At 51.2% G+C, this 19,742-nt stretch overlaps 1 protein-coding gene across 4 annotated transcripts in view; it reads right to left on the bottom strand.

Moving 5' to 3' along the window:
* The window catches only part of WDFY3 (WD repeat and FYVE domain containing 3), a 2,050,643-nt gene that overhangs the window by 758,774 nt on the left and 1,272,127 nt on the right, over positions 1 to 19,742 (bottom strand). For all 4 annotated transcript variants that reach the window (XM_086961876.1, XM_086961875.1, XM_086961873.1 and 1 more), the window contains one exon: positions 3,587 to 3,696. In XM_086961876.1, the coding sequence (XP_086818002.1) occupies positions 3,587 to 3,696 (110 nt within the window). The remainder of the gene's footprint in view (positions 1 to 3,586; positions 3,697 to 19,742) is intronic.

Below are 19,742 nucleotides of genomic sequence, written 5' to 3' on the forward strand. Positions count from 1 at the left end.
CGCTTCTGGATATGTTCAGTAGGGAATGAAATATTGGACTTGCGTCCTTTTATGAGTAAAGAAAGCTTGCTTTCCTGCTGACATGCCTGTTCTGTGAGGAAGTAAAGCTTGCTTTGCTGCTGCCCGAATTTGACCTGTTCTGTAATTGCAAAAGGCTGTACTCTTTCTGTCCAAGGTGTACCTGCTCTATACTGGAATGTTCCCACTGTTGCTGCCCCAATTTATGAAAAAGCAAATTATGTTGTGAGTGCACTTGCGTAAAATGATCAGTCAGAAACTTTCTTTTGTAGAACCGGAGGCAAAACGTAGCAGCGGTTCTCTGACCCAAAAACCTTGGGTTCACTCCTGGCTTCCCAGCTTTTCCAAACGGTGTCACTGTGAGCAATTAGTTTTCTTCACGGTTTCTCCTTTATCATTGTCCTCCCATTTGAGAGCACCATGAAATAATACCGGTTAAGGTGTGTGTGTGGCTCTGGGTGTGTGTGTGGCTCTGGGTGTGTGTGTGTGGTAGTAATTGCTGTCTGCTGAGCTCATCCGTAGGGTACAATAGGTCTCACATTTGCGAGAGATTAACCTAATGGCAATGTAAATGACAATGCCATTTATTTATCTGTTTTCAAAACCAAAACATAAATACAAAAGTTGTCATTTACAATGCCAATAGCTCTAACTTTTCCAAAGGCGAAACCATTGCATTGTAAATGCTTGTTGCTATTTACATCAAAGGTTCCACAAACCTCCAATGTGTCTTGGGTTTACATATGCCACCAGAGCCATACTAGATGATAGATCTACTGAGGTACTTATGTCACCCGCTATTTTGCCCATCTCACCCTAATGTTGGCTCACACCTGAGAATTTCCATGCCAAGTAGTAAAATTCCACATCCAGGGGACAAGCATCCTTTACATTGTGAATTCAAGATAAACGTTGTGCATGCTAAGTAAAGTATGGCATATTAGGTACTGGTATTATAATGCAGTATCCTATGGCTTCCATTTGCCAATTCCTTTTTGTTTGTAAACAGCAGTATGTCCATTGCTCATCTAATATCTCCTGTCCTATATCTGAAGACCAGTTCTCTCTTACTCTATTTTGCCTTTCCATTTCTTGGAATGATCTACATTATAACAGTGTATATTATTGTAACTTGTTTGAACAGTAGGACCCTTAACCCTTTCGATGCTCATGACGAGCTCAGCTCGTCATGAGGCACAGTTGAGCTGTGCTGATGACGAGCTGAGCTCGTCATGAATAATGGGAAAACAAAGGATCAAGCATGGGAGGGGAAAAGTCACAGCAGCCAAGGTGTTAAAATCATGAAACTAGTAGCTGCTACTACGGTTTCCTCAGAACTAATCGGAACACTTTACTTGGTGATGTGCAAATTATAAATATTTCCATAAAAACGATTTCCACACACTGCTTGTGTGGGTTTAGTGTTATTAGTAAACATTAATGTCAGTGGGATAGTTTGTAGCCATTGCAATGGAGAATGCCTGTCTGTAAATGATATTTCGCTACCACATCATGCTTTAGTAATATATGTATTAAAGGTGTGGGCTAGACTTTTATTATACATGAGCAAATGTTTAATTTATTTATTCAAACAAGAGTTTTTCTGTACAGCCGACATGCTGAAGTCACATATTCGAATGTGCTCTCATATGGAATAATGAAGAAAAAGGGGCCTATAAAATCAATCAATCAATCAGAGATGTGTAAGGCACTGCAAATCACCTGTGAGGGTCTCAAGGTGCAATAAAATATTTGCCCAGTATCACACAATTTGAGACTAGTTTATGCACCAACAGCATCACAGATGGGTTGAGTAGATTATTTAAGCCACTAGACCTACAGGTCTGTAAAAAACGTTATCAATGTTTGGGACCTGCAGAGAGCATGATTATATCACTGCCTCTGTAAAATAGGAGCAAAATCCCAAACTGATCAACCACAACCCAAATACCTTTTAAGGAGTTTGTTTTAATCTTAAAAATGGGCAAAATGTTTTCAAAGAATCTGCATCTCTATCACTCTGAACAGCAAACGTAAAGGGAAGAAAAGTTCTTCCAGCCAAGGATTATAAAAATCATTAACAGTTTACAAAACAGGATTTCTGGTTAAATTATGAGGGGAAGGATCTTCCTCAACAAACGCCGCACTAAGTATCTCCTTGGCTTCATTGGTTAAACATATAAGAACAGTGCAGTTCAGAGCAGAGTCACCATCACATAAAGCACAAAGACCAGGAACGGGGCTAGAGGAGGGTCAGCATCCTCAGTGTACCGAAGGCAACGTGGCTGGGATTGAAGCATTGGGTTTACTTTCAGCAAAGCAACAGTGGGAACAGGTCAGCACCCAGGTGGGACTGACATCCACTGCAATAGTCTCAAACGCTGAAAGAGGAAGGGCCACCACATCAAACACTCTAAAAGCAGTCTACTTAAAAGCCTGAAACTGCTTCAGGTAGAAAAAATACTGAATGTATCATTTGGAGGACTGGAATTAGCTTGAAGAGAGATATGATCTCTGCAGTACAGTGGATCTCTAGAACAGCATCTTCAAGTCCAAACTGAATTGATGCTTTGGAGAGGAAATGAAATGTTACCTTGTTTTTGTTCTTTTTTTTTTTTTAATGATGGGAGGCATCATTTACTGAACAAGAAATTACTCCTCTTTGACCTTTCATTGTGACCTTAGAACAGATTACAGAGATCTAGGACAGACCTATTAGATAAGTGGCCAGTATTTCTAATTATTGTTTTATGCATAGTATCGTGGAATTTAACTGAAGAGTAGTTGTGGTCAAAAATAGCCCTGTACATGGGGATCAGGCACGACGTTCCTGCATTTCCTAAAGCCAAACGTCCGAAACAACAAGTAGTCAAGAAATATCACAAAAACAAAAAAAACTAAATAAATATTTCTGGCTTTCTTAAACTTCTTTTCAAAGGAAGAAACTCCGGTCTTCGGCGAATAAAGTCAAGAAGAAAAGCAGATGACAGTCATCAAGGCCCTGTATTGACAATTATATACACTGCATATTTGTCGCACTGTTGTCACATAATCAGAGAGAAGCATTAATTATCACTTTCAGGAAAAACTGGAGCTAACACTTAACTAATTCATTTAAAACTGAACATCAGAATAGTACACTGACCTATATTTTGAAGGGCATCCCACACAAACATATGTAATATATACATGAAAAATGTGCCCATGTATTTCTTTTATAATCCACCACTTCTTAAATACAGAAGACCTCTTTCAATAGATATCTGCACGCAAGTCAAAAACATTAATTGAACTGGAAACCCAAGAGAATATGCCCACAGAATTTCTGAGTTCTTGTACATTTGTGTGAAAATCTTGTTTGAGTATAGGAGGTGTCACATAATAACGTTGGCACTATATTAAAGCAACAAATAAGGTAGATTCAATTAATCAGCCTCATCTGAGAGTAAACTTACAATCAATGTTGGCATTGTTAGAATCTGTTAGACTCAGTTTATTTACATGTTAGCATTGTTCTCTGTAATTCAAACTGCAGATGAAGGAAGCTGTACGTGGATGTTAATATTACCTTCACCAGGATCTTGATTGCATAGTCCATCAGATTCTACATCAGGGGCCATCATAACATGCCAGGTAGTCATTCTTGCTTCAGCTTCTAGTCCAAAGCCATCAACATAGCTAAAGAAAAATATAAAGATTTAGCATGTGAGCAGATGCCAAACTATGTCAGCCTAACATGTGATGGGAGCATTCTAAGAGGAGGAACTTGGCTGTAGGAATGTGCCCCTCTTTGTCATGGTCACCCACACTTTTTTCTACTGGTAAAAATGTTTTTCGACTGATGTGCACTGGGTCCCTGCTAAACAGGCCCCAGTGCCAGTGCTCTTCCCCTAAAAACAAGGAAAATTGGTCTAATTGGCACACTATTGGTACACACTTTGCAAATCCCTAGAAAGTGGTACTCCTGGTTCCTCGGGTATCAGTACCAAAGAGGGTTCTTAAGGCTGCAGTATGTATTATACCACCGTAAGGGACATCCCTTACAAATTGCTTGCAGGCTGCAATTGCAGACTGTGTATCATGGTACACACCATGAGTAAAAAAAATGACACGGCACACTCACTGTGTGCCATGCCAAGGTCAACATATTTAATGTATGTAGATCACCCCTACAGTAGGCCTTGTAGCCCTAAGGCAGGGTGCATCATATTACATCTGAGGACATATCTGCATGAGCAGATATGCCCCTGTGCGGTCTAGTGTAATTACTAGATGTTACAAGGAAGCCATCTTAAGTACATGTACTGGGCACTGGTCATTAGGAGTTCCCCAGCTACATGATGGCTTTACTGAAACCTGTGGTGTTTGGTATCAAACACCTTGTCTTATCTTTACTGTTGCCAGTACCAGATATATTATGACATGCACTCAGAGGGCACCTTATAGGTGCCCCCTGAACAATCTACAGCTATCTAGTGTACTAGCTGACTGGTATCGACCAGCCTGTCAACACAAATGAGTTTCTGACCCCCTGCAGGTGGGAGTCCATTCTCTCTGAGGCCAGAAACAATACCTACTCCAGAGGAAGGTGTTCACACCTTCTCCAGCAGGATGGCTTTTGATTTAGCATATCAAAGCCAGGGACTTCAAAGTCCCTGCTGCCTTTGATATGTGACCCTGGCTTCCTCCAGACCTGGGAGATGCCACCTCCTGTTCTGAGGCCCATTTTGCACCAGCACAGGTGGGAAATTAGCTATGAAGCAGGTGTGTTTCACCACCAGGCTAGTCACACCCCTAAGGTGGGCTACCTGATGTTCTCCATGAACGAAGGGTTCAGCCATCTTGCTTTTAGCAGAATTAGGAACTCTGGGACATGATTATTGCCACTCCCCACAGGAAGTAGTCATATAGGGAGTGAAGTAGCTCCAAGGGTAAGTATCCCATTGGCTGGGGGGCGCTAGAGGGCGCACTAGCTGATGGCCGCACCTCTGTGAGGCTCTGGCTGCCTGGCCAGCATAATCCTACTTTGCTCCGCTTTCCCCGCAGATGGATGCCTGAGGATTGCACCGCTGCTTGATATATCCGAGCTACAGCTCCGGTCCGAATCTGGGGAGGATCCGATGTTCGGGACCCGAGTTGTGGCGATTTGAAGGTGCGCCGAGGTGTGTTGCTGCAGCGGGCCGCTGACCGGGACCGGGAGCTGTGCCACTACAGACCGCTGCTCTACACGAGGCGGCCAGGCCTCGGCGCCGCGCTACCCGGCTGGACCTGCGGGAGCCCTGCTGGACGCCCAGCGTGGACGGGCGGAGGTGAGTCTTGCCCCCCCCCTGTGAACGCTGCAACGAGGGGGAGGGCTGCTCACTGTGTCGGCTCCCTTGCTGCGGCGCCGGTCTGCGCCCCTAATCCCGGCGGAAGCTGCGGCGAAAGCCCCCGAGGGCACATCCCTTCGCCTGGAGGGCTCTCCCCGGACTGAGGCGGGACAATAGCTGCGCCCACTCCCAGAGGCCAGTGGTGCCACCGGCGATTGCAGGCACTACTGGCGGAGCCTCACCGATGCTTGTTGCTGTGACATTCATGCACTGGGCTCGCCTTCACTAATCTCCTTAGCCTGAGGTGCACTGGCGGGCGGCAGTGCTGGACCCCAGGGGGTTACGACACACCTGCGGGCGCTAGTGCTTTGAATAGAATCGGATCCCAAGACTGGGGGGGGTCGCCTGTACCCCCTTGATAAGCCGCTGCCAGGTTTATATCTGGGTGCTCACGCTGGGACACGCACTTCAAGACAGCTCAGCTGCGGGCGCTAGTGCTTTGAACAGAATCGGATCCCAAGACTGGGGGGGGGTCGCCTGTACCCCCTTGATAAGCCGCTGCCAGGTTTATATCTGGGTGCTCACGTTGGGACACGCACTTCAAGACAGCTCAGCTCCAGGGGACTGGCGAGCCCGCCACCCTTTTGCCGCCACTGGGTGCCAACAGCTGGGTCACCATGGGTAAGAACGACGCTAAGCAACCTAAACTGTCCTTCGAACCTGCAACTTCAAAGAAACCAACGCGTGGTGCGACGGGCGCCGGGAGCACCTCGGGACAGCCAAGTGCCGAGGCCCCTCCTGCGGTCATGACGCCTGAATTGCGCCTGATCATAGAGGAAATGCGGCAGGGCTTCGCGACTGTCGTGGAGAAGGTGGATCGGCTGTCCTCTAGGATGGACGGCGTGGTGCAAAAAGTGGAGGTGCACGAAGAACGGTTGTCAGAGGCGGAGCGGCGCATCTCCACTGCTGAGGACACTGCTGCGACGCACGACACACGCCTCGACCGCATGGACAACATCCTCAGAGTGATAGCAGCGAAGAACGAGGAGTTGGAGGCGAGAAGTAGAAGCAACAACATCCGCGTCACGGGGGTTCCGGAGTCCACCAACACAGGGCGCATGGAGGACTATGTCGAACATATCCTGAACACGGCTGTGGGCAAGGAGGCCTTCTCGAGCCAATTCATAGTTGAGAGAGCACACCGGTCCCTGGGCCCGGTCCCCAAGCCAGGAGCACCACCGCGGCCTATCATCGCCCGGTTACTCAACTACCGCGATAGGGACGTCGCTCTTCGAGCCGCCCGCACACATCGGAATTTGTCTTGTGATGGCGTGCAGTTTTCACTCTACCCGGACTTCACGCCCATGGTACAGGACCAGAGGAGAAAGTTCCTGGACGTGAAGAAGAAATTGAGGGACTTGCAGGTTGACTACGCACTTTTGTACCCGGCCAGGCTCCGGGTGACCCATCAGGGCAAACAACACTTCTTCACGAAGCCGCAACACGCTGAGGATTATGTTAAACGGCTTCGCACTGACAGGAGAGACAGACGGAACGAGGGAGAGGATGTAGCGGGAGGGAATCCTGCTGAACAGGATGAATGACTTGAGGCGGCGCCCTCATGATGTTTATGCCACTCGCTCCCTTTAGCACTGCTGGATTGTGGGCTGGGCTCTGCTGACGATGCCATCGCCATTTGATTTGGGTATCTGCCTTTCTGCGCCATGGACCCCCAGCAGACTGCTGACCCAGCTGGTGCGCACTACTCCTTTGAATGACTGGTGCTTGAGGAGCAGGCACTGATGGTACTGCATGTGATCTTGTAGGTGGCAGTTGTGAAGGGACGGGGCCGTCGAAGTTGTTGTTGTTTTCTACAATTGGAGTGTTGTGGGTCCGAAACTGTTGGTCCTTTGTTGTGGCTCATATCTGCGGGACTACTATGGGCCAGGCACCACCCCTTCTTCTCTGTCTTCCCCATATGGTATATGCGGGAGGGGAGGGGAGTATTGGGGTGAGCGAACGTGCACCTCTGATGCCCCCAGGAGGGGATTCCCCACATGGTTGTACTATGGTTATTGAGTACGGGGTTTGGGAGGGGGGGGAGGGACCGTAATACTGGCAAGTTTGGGTTGCTTCAGTGGGATGGGGGAGGATATGGGGTATGGGGGTTCTGTTGCTGTGAGCGGAGTGAGGAGGGATGTTCACATGTTGGGGTGGGGAAAGTTGAGGGAATGAATGATTGTGCGGATGGTAGTCATAGCAAGCGCGCTGAGTCTGGACGTGTGAGATGTGTCAGCGTGAATGATCAGGTAACACGACGGTACTGTGAGATGTGGTATCTGGTACAGGATGCGGCACCACAGTGTGCCGGGACTCTTTGCAATCGTTGTTTACGGGGATGTGATGATGAGCATGGGTGACCATACTTTGAATAATGTGTCTATAATATCCTGGAATGTCAGGGGCCTTAATGACCCGCGGAAATGTAGGAATGTGCTGGTGTACTTAGATAGGCACCAGGTGCAAATAGCTATGCTCCAGGAAACTCACCTCAACCCGCGATGCACCCCTCGGTTTGCGCACAGGTGGGCGACGGTGAGAGAGTTTTCCTCCTATTCCACCTACTCCAGGGGCACTGCCATCTTGATTAATAAGCGGTTGACGTTCCAGAGGCTGGGGACTCGAACAGATAGCGAAGGGAGATACGTGATCCTTTGGGGTAGACTGGGCACTGATGTAGTGATGCTCATCAACTGTTACGCACCAAACGTCGACACACCTGGGTTCTTCTTGTCACTATGGGGTCATGCACTTGAGATCGAGGCCACACACGTAGTCTGGGGAGGGGACTTTAATCTCTCCCTACACCCGGGGATGGACAGGTCAGATGGTAGCGGTCAATACAACACGAAAGCTAGAGAAGCGCTGAGGGGCATACTGACGGAGGCGGGCTTGCTTGACAGCTGGAGACACTTACACCCAGGGACCAGGGAGGGCACCCGCTTTACCACTCATGCGCGCTCATGGGCCAGGATTGACTACTGTTTCATCTCACGGGGTCTGGCTGGTGGCGTCACCGTGGTGCGACACCTGCCTCGCACATACTCGGATCACTGTCCTGTGCTGGCTGTCCTGGATATGCCTGGATATGCACGGGTACGCCCGCCGTGGCGGCTGTTCCCCTCAGCTCTACTTGATCCGGTTTTCAAACAAGAACTCGGGGAGGAAATCGAGGCTTTCTTCCCTAGGAACAAGGGATCTGTTGCCAAGGTCGAAACGATCTGGGAGGCTTTTAAGGCCACTGTGCGCGGTGTCACAATCTCTAAAAGCTGCGGCGTGTTGAGGGGAATAGTGCGCACGCTGACGAGTATTGAGGCGGAGCTTAAAGCGCTGGAGGCGGAGATGGTTGGAAACCCTTCCCCTGACCTGGCGATCGCATTCAGGGCCAAGTTATCCAAATTTGAGGAGGAGGCGGCCAGGGAAGCCAAGTTTCGTGGCAAGTACTGGACGGCTCGTCGATATTGCGAAGGGGATAGGCCGGGAAAGGTGTTGGCGGCACTCACTAGGCACCAGCGATTTGCCACGCACATACTGGAAATCACTGATGGTGAGGGCAGAACCTGTCAGGACACTAAGGGAATACAGGACACCTTCCTGCAGCATTATAAACAGCTGTATACCACACAACAGGCTGGAGAGGTTGACCTCGGAGGGTTCCTCGATGACATCGCACTATGTTGGCTGAGTGATAGTGATAGGGCTTTCCTGGGATGTCCCTTCGAGATTGACGAAATCCGAGAAGCGATCATGTCACTGAGCAACGGCAAGGCCTCGGGGCTGGATGGCCTGCCGGCCGAATTTTATAAATGTTACATAGACATAATGGCACCAGTGCTGAAGGAGGTGTTTGAGGAGTCGTTGGAGGAGGGGATACTACCGGGCTCTATGAGGGAGGTGGCGATCACTTCACTGCTAAAGCCAGGGAAGGACCCGAAAGATACAGACGCCTACAGGCCCTTATCGCTGCTCAACTGCGATGCAAAGATTCTAGCAAAGGTGCTCGCGACTAGATTATCACTACTTATGACTACACTGGTGTTGCCAGATCAGTCTGGGTTCGTCCCGGGGAGAGCTACGTCCCACAACCTCCGCACTTTGTTCTCCCTCATACCTACTATCTCGCCGGATCTGCCGGTCGCTGCCGTGTTCCTGGACGCCACCAAGGCGTTTGATTCGGTGGAGTGGGGCTATCTCCTGGCCATATTGGGCAGGATGGGCTTCCCCCGGATCTTCATTGCCTGGGTGACATTGCTTTATACCTCTCCAGTTGCTAGGGTCATCGTCAATGGCGTGCTGTCATCACAGATGCCGATCACGAGAGGGACTCGGCAGGGATGCCCCTTGTCGCCCCTGCTTTTTGCCCTAGCTATTGAGCCACTGGCTTGCAGGATTCGGCAGTTGCATAAGGACAGCGCCTTTAATTGCAACCAGAGACAGATTGGTATATCCCTCTATGCGGATGACGTTACCTTGTATGTGCGACGCCCGCAGGAACACCTCAACCCCCTATTGAGAGAATTTGTATTATTTGGTGGAGTCTCCGGCGTGCACATTAATTGGAAGAAATCGCAGTTCTTCCCCCTCACGCCCTCGGTGCACCGGTTCCCGCTTGATTACCCGTTGGAGTGGTATAGCACGGACTTGAAATACCTGGGAATTGTTGTGTCGCTCGCTAAGGAGGACACGATCCGACTGAACTATGGGGTGGCCATCTCCAAGTTAGCCGATACGGTAACTCGCTGGTTGGCCCTCCCGCTGTCGATGGCGGGGAGAGCATCCCTGATAAAAATGGTTGTCCTCCCGCGCTTCCTATACCTTTTTCAAAATATACCCTACTACCCGGGGGCCTACTTTTTTAAGAGGCTTCGGTCTGAACTGCTTCGCCTTTTTTGGGGCGGGAAACAACCGCGCCTCAGCTGGAAAGTATTGACGCAGCCGTATGACAGGGGCGGGTTCGACGTGCCCGACTTGGAGGTATACTACCTCAGTGCTCAGGCTCAACACGCTTACTATTGGGTCCACCCCACTCCCTTTATGCCTCAGGTGGCGGCAGAGGATTGGATAGTTCACCCGCTGCCGCTTAAGGGCATGCTGCTGGGCTCGCCTGGCGACGTTGAGACGCCTGCCACCACTGTTACCTGTACCATGGACGCCTGGCGAAGAGTGACTAGATTACTGGAAGCCCCCATGCTATACTCACCGGCGATGCCCCTCTCCTATCACCCGAAGTTATCGCTCCTAACAGAAAATGGGTTTCATTCCATGTGCAACCGCATCCGACTTCATACCTGGGGGGACCTATTTCATGAGAAGCAGTTCCGCACTAAGGAACAGTTCTTCTGTGCTGATCCCCCGACGCCTATGGAGGTGTTTTATTACATCAGGCTCCGGCAGGGTATGAAGGAGATACTTCCTGGCTACCCGGAGGAACCGGGCACGGTCCTGCCGCTACACGTCATGCTCGTTTCGGACGGTAGACACTTGGTGTCGAAGCTATATTCGGCCATTCGAGAGCAACGCCCCCCTGTTCCGTCCAAGGCACGTGCTGCCTGGGACTCTGACCTACCCGCAGCACTCACGGATGAACAGTGGAGATACTGCTGCTCGGTTACCGCGAGAATTTCCTCTAGTTGTAGACTGAAAATTATCCACTATAAATTTGTGCAGCGGTATTATTATACCCCAGCTCGGAAGCTGCGATTTCGACTATCGGATGACGACAGATGTGCGAGGTGCCGTGCTGAGAGCGCAGGTTTCCTCCACTTGGCCTGGGAGTGTGGAGTAATTCAGGAATACTGGGAGCAGGTTCATGCTGCGCTCCAGGTGATGATCGATGGCCCTCTTGCCCTTGAGCCAATGGTGATGCTGCTGGGATATACCAAACACGTTCCCAAATCGGATCGCAAGTTTGTCGATCTCGCACTCCTTCTTGCTAAACGGAGAATTGCGTGCAGATGGGGGAGAGGGAGGGCACCAAAGTTTAAGGCATGGTTGGACGACCTCAAATATTGCCAAGACCAACACGGCGTATATGCGGATCTGATGCCTGCCCGATGTAGGCCCAGTGACTTCTGGTCCCCCCTACAGGCCTATTGGCTATCCCAGGCTGCCGACAGTGACTCCTCTGGTGAAGAGGAGCCGGTACCTGGTCCATGAGCGTTTAGGTGCACACCACACAGCATTCACTGACTTGCATTCCACGCGATAGACCTGGCCCTTAACCAGCAGACGTCCACCCGTCATTACCCTCCCATGAGTGGCTCCCAGGCATGCGGAGCGAGGCCACACACACTAGGCACACACGTGATGCATTGCTACTCCGGGCGCCGAGGTTGGGTCACTGAGCGGGGATGGGGAGGCTGAGGGCTGGTGACATCGCGGATCCCTCTCTCCCTTGCCGGGGGAATGCCTAAATGCGTGGGTGGGGAGGCCCCCCCCCCTCGGCTATTTGCACAGCTAGGATGGCGGGGGTATGGCTACAGGCACGGTGGCTAACGGCTCCGGAACAATGTTGGAATTCGTCTATGCTGTCCCATGCCCGGTGTAAATGATGTTTGCCCGCTGAATGTACCATGATCGATACTGTACAGGATTATTGATGTTATTACTGTCATGACTCTATGATGCACAATGTTAATAAAAAAGGTTTAAAAAAAAAAAAAAAAGTATCCCATTGGCTACTACCCTTCACTCTCCTAAAGCCCCAAACATTAGTATTTAGGTGGCTTCCTGACACCAGAAACTCAGATTCGACTGACTAAAGAAGGAAGAAGACAAAGAAGAGCCAAAGAATGTGAGAACTGTGGACTTGGTACCAAACCTTGCCCGCCTTCTCCTGTCCCGACAACTGCAAAGACCTGACTCACCCGCAGTTCTGCATCTACCCAAAGCCTGAGGGCTGCAAGCACTTCACCAACCAGCCTGCATCTCCCTTGAAGTGGGGAAGCCACTTCCCTGCAGCCTGCCGGCACCGACTGCACAGTCTGGGTAACCGATCTGCTGACCACCGGGTTCACTGACGCAGCAGCAGCCCAGGAGGAGGTTACAGTGTCTCTAAGAGGTCAGCCCTGACGATCCATTCAATCTTCGAGATGCTTATCCTCCTTGGAGTCTCCATACACCAGTACCCAGGGTACTGGAGCCTGTTGCAAGCATCTAGGCTTGTTCATGTCAAACACCACCGCCGCCAAAACTTACCTGCACGTCGAGGGACTTTGACAGAGCCAGCTCCACACCAGAAGTCATCTTGCTGTGTCTCTTTCCCTCTTTTTCAGGTGCACAGAGAACTGGGAGAGCCTCAAACTCGTCGACCTGCCGCACAAAACACCTATGCACTTGAGCCCCCCCATCCCGATTCCATTGAAACAGATTGTGTCTCTATGGTCCTGAGACCCTCAAGAATCAAGCCCCCTTTGGGTTCTGCCTGACAAGTCCCTCAGTTCCCACTTACTTTCCAGGTACTGTTTCCTATTGACTTCAACGTGTAGTTTGAGGCTACCACTGCGAAAAGCACCTCTGCACCTAGACACCCCTTGAACTGAACTGTTGGAGCTTTCTTGGACTTTGGCCCATACTTACCTTAAGTCCGGAAGAACAGTCCTGTAAGTCGTTTGAAAGGGACCCTATGTAATGTATGATTCTATGTCAGGACCGGAGGCTTCAGATTATGCTATATCTTCCTTCGCTTTATTAACATAAAGTCTCCACAGCAGCTTAGGAAAAGATATATAATAATAACCAAAAATGCTTTAAACATAAAGCATTGACGGAATGTTCAACAAATCAAACAACAACTCCCAAGAGTCTCTTTGTATAATGATAGTCCATAGTCCTTCCACTCTGTCCATCACCACTATAAATCCGGACTTCTCATCTTCTTCCTCTTTCTTCGCTGCTCCCGCAGCCAGATAAGTGCTTTTCATGTTTTTTCCCTTTTTCGATATTGCTGATTGTATTGTGTACTATCGTTGGGGGACTCACTGCATGGTTTATTCCCTTACAGAGTCCCCGGTCGCGGGAACGTTCTTCGTTCCTACGCGACCTTTTCTTTCCCACTTGTGTGCGGTGCGTGAGTAGACCGCCAGGGGGCGGCTTGTCGTCTCGCCGACCCTTCGGCGCGCCTCCGCAGTGCCAGGAGCCGCGCCGTGGAGTCTGCTTGCGCAGGAGCCAGCCCTCGCGTACCCCTCTGACACCTGGTGCCCCGCGTCTGTACTTTCCTGCTTCTGACGCCCCGTTGGGGTCTGTATTGCGGCTCTGACCGCGTGATCCACCTTCGGGTGTCCTTTGTGCACCTCTTGATTCAAAGTGTGGCTTAGCGCGCTTGAGGGGTGCGAAGACCCGGTCCCGGCGAGGAGGGTCTGCGCGCTTGGGGGTTGGTGCAGCCCACCTGCCACGTCAGTTGGCCAAAAAACGTGATCGCAGCCGGTTGGCCTGCCCATATCCGAGTTCTATCTCGACTGCCGCCCTACAGGGTGCCCCAGATTTGCCCTTGGTTCAAGGATGGAAGGGGAATACGAGGAGGAACCTTACCCCTATCTGCAGGACGACGAATTCTACCAGGCGGTGGACAATTCGATTTACCGCTGCGTGACGGAGGTGGTAGGCCCCATGGAAGACCGCCTTTCCGCCCGCATCGTGGAAGAATGCGCGAAGCTGGCATCGGCGCATTTGCCCCCGATCCCCGATCTCCCGGGGACGTCCGGCGGGTTGCCCCCCGCCCCGAAGAGGCCTTGTAAGGAGGGGCCGTCATCGGAGGCCCAAGGTGTGGACAGGGGCGCGTTTGAGCGTCTCCGGGGCGCCTTCCTGGCAAAGGCAACGGCGGTGCCCCCTGCGCCCTTGGTAGACCCTAGCGCTTCCGGGGACGTGTCTACGGCCCCCGCCTCTCCAGTATACGACTCTCCGGACACCGACGACGACGGGGAGTCGACAAGATCTTGGCTTCCGGCACCCTCTGCCAAGGAGATGCCTCGAGATGAGTCGGGCATGCTGGACCCGGACGAGATCGTCCACCCCCGCTCCGCGGACTGGACACCGGGGGAGACGGTGGCGAAATTTGTAGCGGGCAGGCTGCGCAAGCCCCTGGAGAAGGAGGCGAGGGGTTGCCTGCGTGGGGAGTGCCCTCGGCCAACTTTGGAAGGGAAAGTGGCCATGATCCCGGAATTGGATCCCAAGATGGCCACCTTCCTGGCGAAATTTATGAAGGACCCCAGGAAGGGAATCGATCGGTCCTGGCGGGCCTGCCAGGACAAATTGTTAGATGCGGTTGGGCCCGCCACGAAGATCCTCGATATGGCGGAGGAGGCTAGGGCGAATGGCACCGTCATTTCCCCGGAGGTGCTTTCGAATTGGGCCCAGAGGGTGATAGTGTTCTTGGGCAACGCCAACTGTGCCCTGACGACGGAAAGGCGGCGTTCGCTCCTGATCAAATTGGACCCAAAATTGGGGGACCTGGCCTCGTCGGAGGTGGGTGCTGTGGCCCAGGGGGGCCTCTTCGGCGAACCCTTCATCAGGGAACTGGGCAAGTTCGTGAACATGTTCACGTCGCTGGATAAGGCCCAGTCCAGCATTAAGAGGGTGTTTCACCAGCGTTTCTCCGGAGGGGCCGGTCGCGGTAGGGGCCGCGCGATCGGCCGTGGCCAGCAGACCAACAATAAGGGACAAGGCTCCGGAAGAGGTCAATACCAGACCTCTGCCAACTATACCAACTTCTACCCCACCAGAGGGCAACGCTTCGGCGGCAGAGGGTTCAAGAAGAACTCCGGACAGGGAAATGCCCCCGGTAAGTGTCCTTTGTTTGGATCAAGTTCCTATTGGGGGGCGGCTGGCAAGTTTTTACGGGGAGTGGGAATTGCTCACTGCCGACGCTTGGGTCTTGCAAACTGTACGAGGGTTCCACATAGAATTTTACGACCAGCCCACGCAAGCGAGGCCCCCGCGCCCAATGGTCTTTTCGGAGTCCGACGCGCAGTTGATAGACGGGGAGGTCTCGGACTTGCTGCGCAAGGGGGCCATCCGCCTATCAACGCGCCACCCACACGGGTTCCTCAGCAACGTCTTTTTAGTGGACAAGACGGATGGGGGCAAGCGACCTGTGATCAATCTCAAGGAATTCAATGGGTGGTTGGTCTATCGACATTTCAAAATGGAGGGTATCCACCTCCTTCGAGACGTACTCCTCCCTCGGGATTGGATGGTGAGACTGGATCTCAAGGACGCCTACTTGGTCGTCCCCATCCACCCCCCTCATCGTCGTTTCCTACAATTCCTGTGGGACGGCAAGGTGTTCGAGTTCACTGCGCTGCCGTTTGGTCTTTCATCGGCCCCGTGGTGCTTCACGAAGGTTCTCCACCCGGTAGTGGAGTTTCTCAGAAGTCAGGGGGTCCATATGTTAGTATACTTGGACGACATCCTCCTCATGGGGCAGTGCCCGGAGGTGTTGGCGGGCCAGCTGCGACAAGCTGTCGGTCTGCTCCAGAGACTGGGGTTTGTGGTCAACGGCTCCAAGTCGGTTTTGGTTCCCACTCAGAAGATCACCTTTTTAGGTTTCGTGGTGGACTCGGTGCAGGCGGTCTTGAGCCTGCCGGGTCGGAAGGTCACGAAGATACGACACCTGCTTCGGCAGACGATCGCGAGGGATCGTACGTCCCTGCGACATATCGCCAAGGTGGTGGGGCTTCTCTCGTCCTCCATCCAGGCGATTTTCCCAGGCCCACTGCACTACAGGGCTCTCCAACGTCTGAAGGCGCAACATCTGCGCCGTGGGATGAGTTACGATCAGTGGGTCCCCCTCACGGACGAAGTGAAGGAGGAAATGTCATGGTGGCTGTCTCACATGGAGGCATGGAATGGTCGGGCGATCTTCGGTTCAGCTCCGGACCTGATCATAGAGTCCGACGCCAGCAGGTCGGGCTGGGGCGCCCGGTGCGGGGATTTTTCCACCGGCGGCGCCTGGTCTTCAGAAGAACAACGATTGCATATCAATTGTTTGGAGCTCCTGGCGGGCTCCTTCGCAGTTCGTTGTTGGACCAAGGATTCGGCCAAGGCCTGTGTCCTGTTACGGATGGACAATATTTCGGCGGTTCGTTATGTGAACCATCTAGGAGGCCCTCGTTCCCGCGCATTGGCGGACCTGGCGAAGGACTTCTGGGATTATTGCCTGTCTCGTCACATTGCGGTGACGGCGGAGTATCTGCCGGGTCGGTCCAACCAGGTGGCGGATTGGCACTCCAGACATCTCAGGGACGCCAGCCAGTGGAAACTGGATCCGGAGGTCTTCCGGTGGCTGCAAGCTCTCTGGGGTCCCTTTTCGGTGGATCTCTTTGCGTCCCGTCTCGACCACCAGCTGCCGCGTTTTTTCAGCTGGAGGCCGGACCCTCTAGCGGAGGCCACGGACGCCTTTCTGCAGGATTGGAGTCGGGAACAGCCGTTTGCGTTTCCCCCGTTCTCCATGATCATGCGAGCGGCGGCCCAAATACGCCGCCAGGGAGCGGAGCTGGTGTTGGTTACGCCACTCTGGAGGTCTCAAGTGTGGTTTCCGGTTCTTCTGGAACTTTCTTGGGATTTTCCAATCCTACTCCCCCTGTTTCCTCTGCTCCTGACAAATCCGGATCAGGAACCTCATCCCCTCGTCACGCAGAACTCTCTCCGCCTCGTGGCGTGGAGGCTCTCAGGGGACGCTGGACGCTCCCAGGCCTTTCGGGGTCGGCTGAGCACTTGCTCTCCAAAGCATGGGCCGATAGTACGACGAAGCGTTACAGATCCGCTTGGCTTAAGTGGATGCGTTGGTGTTTACGAAGGGGTTTGGATCCCTTGGTCGCAGGCCTCGTTCCCGTGCTGAATTTCCTGGCGCATTTAGCCGACAAGGGCTTGGCCTATAGAACGATCAATGCTATCCGATCGGCGATTTCGGCAGGCCACGACAACATCGATGGCCACCCAGTAGGGGAACACCCTTTTGTTTGTCGGCTTCTGCGGGCTATCCGCCTCGCGTTGCCTCCTGAACCCAGGTACTCCGTCCTTTGGGACGTCAATTTGGTTCTGAATTTGTTCTGGTCTTGGCCGGCCAATTCCTATCTGTCTCTTAAGGAGCTGTCGGCGAAGTTGGCCATGTTGTTATGTTTGGTTTCTTGTAGACGCGTCTCTGATGTGCGCGCGCTGGATGTCTCTGCACGCATTTTTTCCCCGGATGGGGTTACTTTTACCGTGGGCCGACGCACTAAAACGTCGTCGCGGTCCATTTCATATCCAGCTTTTCTTGACACTCCTAAGTTGTGTGTTGTGCAATGCCTCAAAGCATATGAGGACCTGACCTTGGAGTTACGCCCTCCGGGCGAGCGTCAGTTGTTGATTGCCCTGCGGAAGCCACACAAAGCTGTCTCCTCGCCCACTATTGCTCGGTGGGTGCGGTGGGTCATGCAAGAAGCGGGCATCAATACTTCTCTCTTTGGAGCACACTCCGCCAGGGGGGCCATGGCCTCTAAGGCATTCTCGGTGGGTGCTCGTTTGGAGGACCTGATGCGAGCGGCAGATTGGTCCTCGGATTCCACCTTTAAGAGGTTTTATTTTAAGCCGGTGGTGGATTTGGCCCAGTTGGTGGTAAGTAAGCTTTGAACTAGCATAATCTGAAGCCTCCGGTCCTGACATAGAATCGAAATTTGCCTAGCTTACGTAACGGTAAGTTTCAATTCTATTAAGGACACAGAGGCGAGGATTATCCCACCCAGGCTACAGTGGTGTCTCTTCCCACCCGTATGGCAGTAAGTAAAGCGTTTTCCTTTACGTTGTCGGTACTGTAACAGTCACTGAATGCTCCTCGCCTTGTTGTCGCATTCCTGGACCACCTCGCTGATGCTGTTTCTTTTTCGACAGGCAACGAGGGTGCTAAACAGGACCAATGAGGCTTAAGCGTGATCTGCGCGAAGAAAGAGGAGGAAGAAGATGAGAAGTCCGGATTTATAGTGGTGATGGACAGAGTGGAAGGACTATGGACTATCATTATACAAAGAGACTCTTGGGAGTTGTTGTTTGATTTGTTGAACATTCCGTCAATGCTTTATGTTTAAAGCATTTTTGGTTATTATTATATATCTTTTCCTAAGCTGCTGTGGAGACTTTATGTTAATAAAGCGAAGGAAGATATAGCATAATCCTCACCTCCGTGTCCTTAATAGAATTGAAACTTACCGTTACGTAAGCTAGGCAAATTTCGATTCTACTATAGGATAACATTACAGCATTCGAGGCTCATGCCTCAAATCTGACAACTGTTGTTTCTATGTTTTTGAAAATATCTAACTTGAAAAGTACTTATCTGATCTCAAAGATCTTGGTGTCTAAAACTATATTAAAATCTGTGTTATTTGAACAAACTGGTGTCTGATTTCCTTATTGGTTGTGTCCCATTTATTGACTGTGTGTGCAACAAATGCATAACACTCCCTTCTGATAAGGCTAAGGTTGCTCGACCACACTACCACAAATAGAGCACCTTGAGATTGTTAAAGCAAGACCCTATACACCAGTAAGGGATACAAGGCCTCTCTACATAGTGCATCTCACTTTGGTACACTATATAGAAAAACTGTTTCCTACAACGGCAACAAATAAAATCTTGTACAGCTTGGCAAACATACAGACTAGAACAAAACTAAGAGGAAAATACATACAGCAAAACCAGCATGAAGGCAAAAATATCTAGGTAGTTAAAGAACTAATTGGAAGCAGGCTCTAGCTCCAAACCTCTAAGGTAAGTAAGTGGGAACAAGAATCAATGAAAAGGCACATGGGCATAGCGGGAAAGGGTAGCAGTCTAAATGAAACTCCTTGGAGAATTTGTGCCTATGTCTGATCAAAACTGGGGTGACATAGTAATACTGGAGGACTACAAACACGAAGTACAAATCTCTGGACTGTGTCAGATATGAAAAAGGCAAATCAATACTTAGCAAATGGCGGGGTGAACCTTTGTTGACAGTCTAAGAGGAGTCTGTCTCACAATGGAATGCTTTTTGGTCTGTGATTGCCTGAAACTCAGGAAGTTCTTGAACTTAAAGGACTATTTTACCTCCAATACGAGGCCGAACATGACATGCTTTTCATCACATATTGGGAGGGTTCTGAATTCAAATATAGTCTGCCTGAGGCGACCTCAGAAGGAAGACGCAGCTCCCAGACAGCACACAGCAACAATAGCTGGTGCTGTGCACTATTCAAATCAGTAAAAGATTGAATAATGGCTATCAATTGCCCAGAAAGTAATAACTCCATATCAAGGTGAAAGAGCACCAGGGCTGGGCTGTAGTACTGACACCATTTATTTGTTTGCAGTTTTCTAAGGTGCAGGCAAGACCCAAAGCG

This window comes from Lissotriton vulgaris, chromosome 3_1, assembly GCF_964263255.1.
Source record: "Lissotriton vulgaris chromosome 3_1, aLisVul1.2, whole genome shotgun sequence".
NCBI classification, from domain to species: Eukaryota; Metazoa; Chordata; class Amphibia; order Caudata; family Salamandridae; genus Lissotriton; species Lissotriton vulgaris.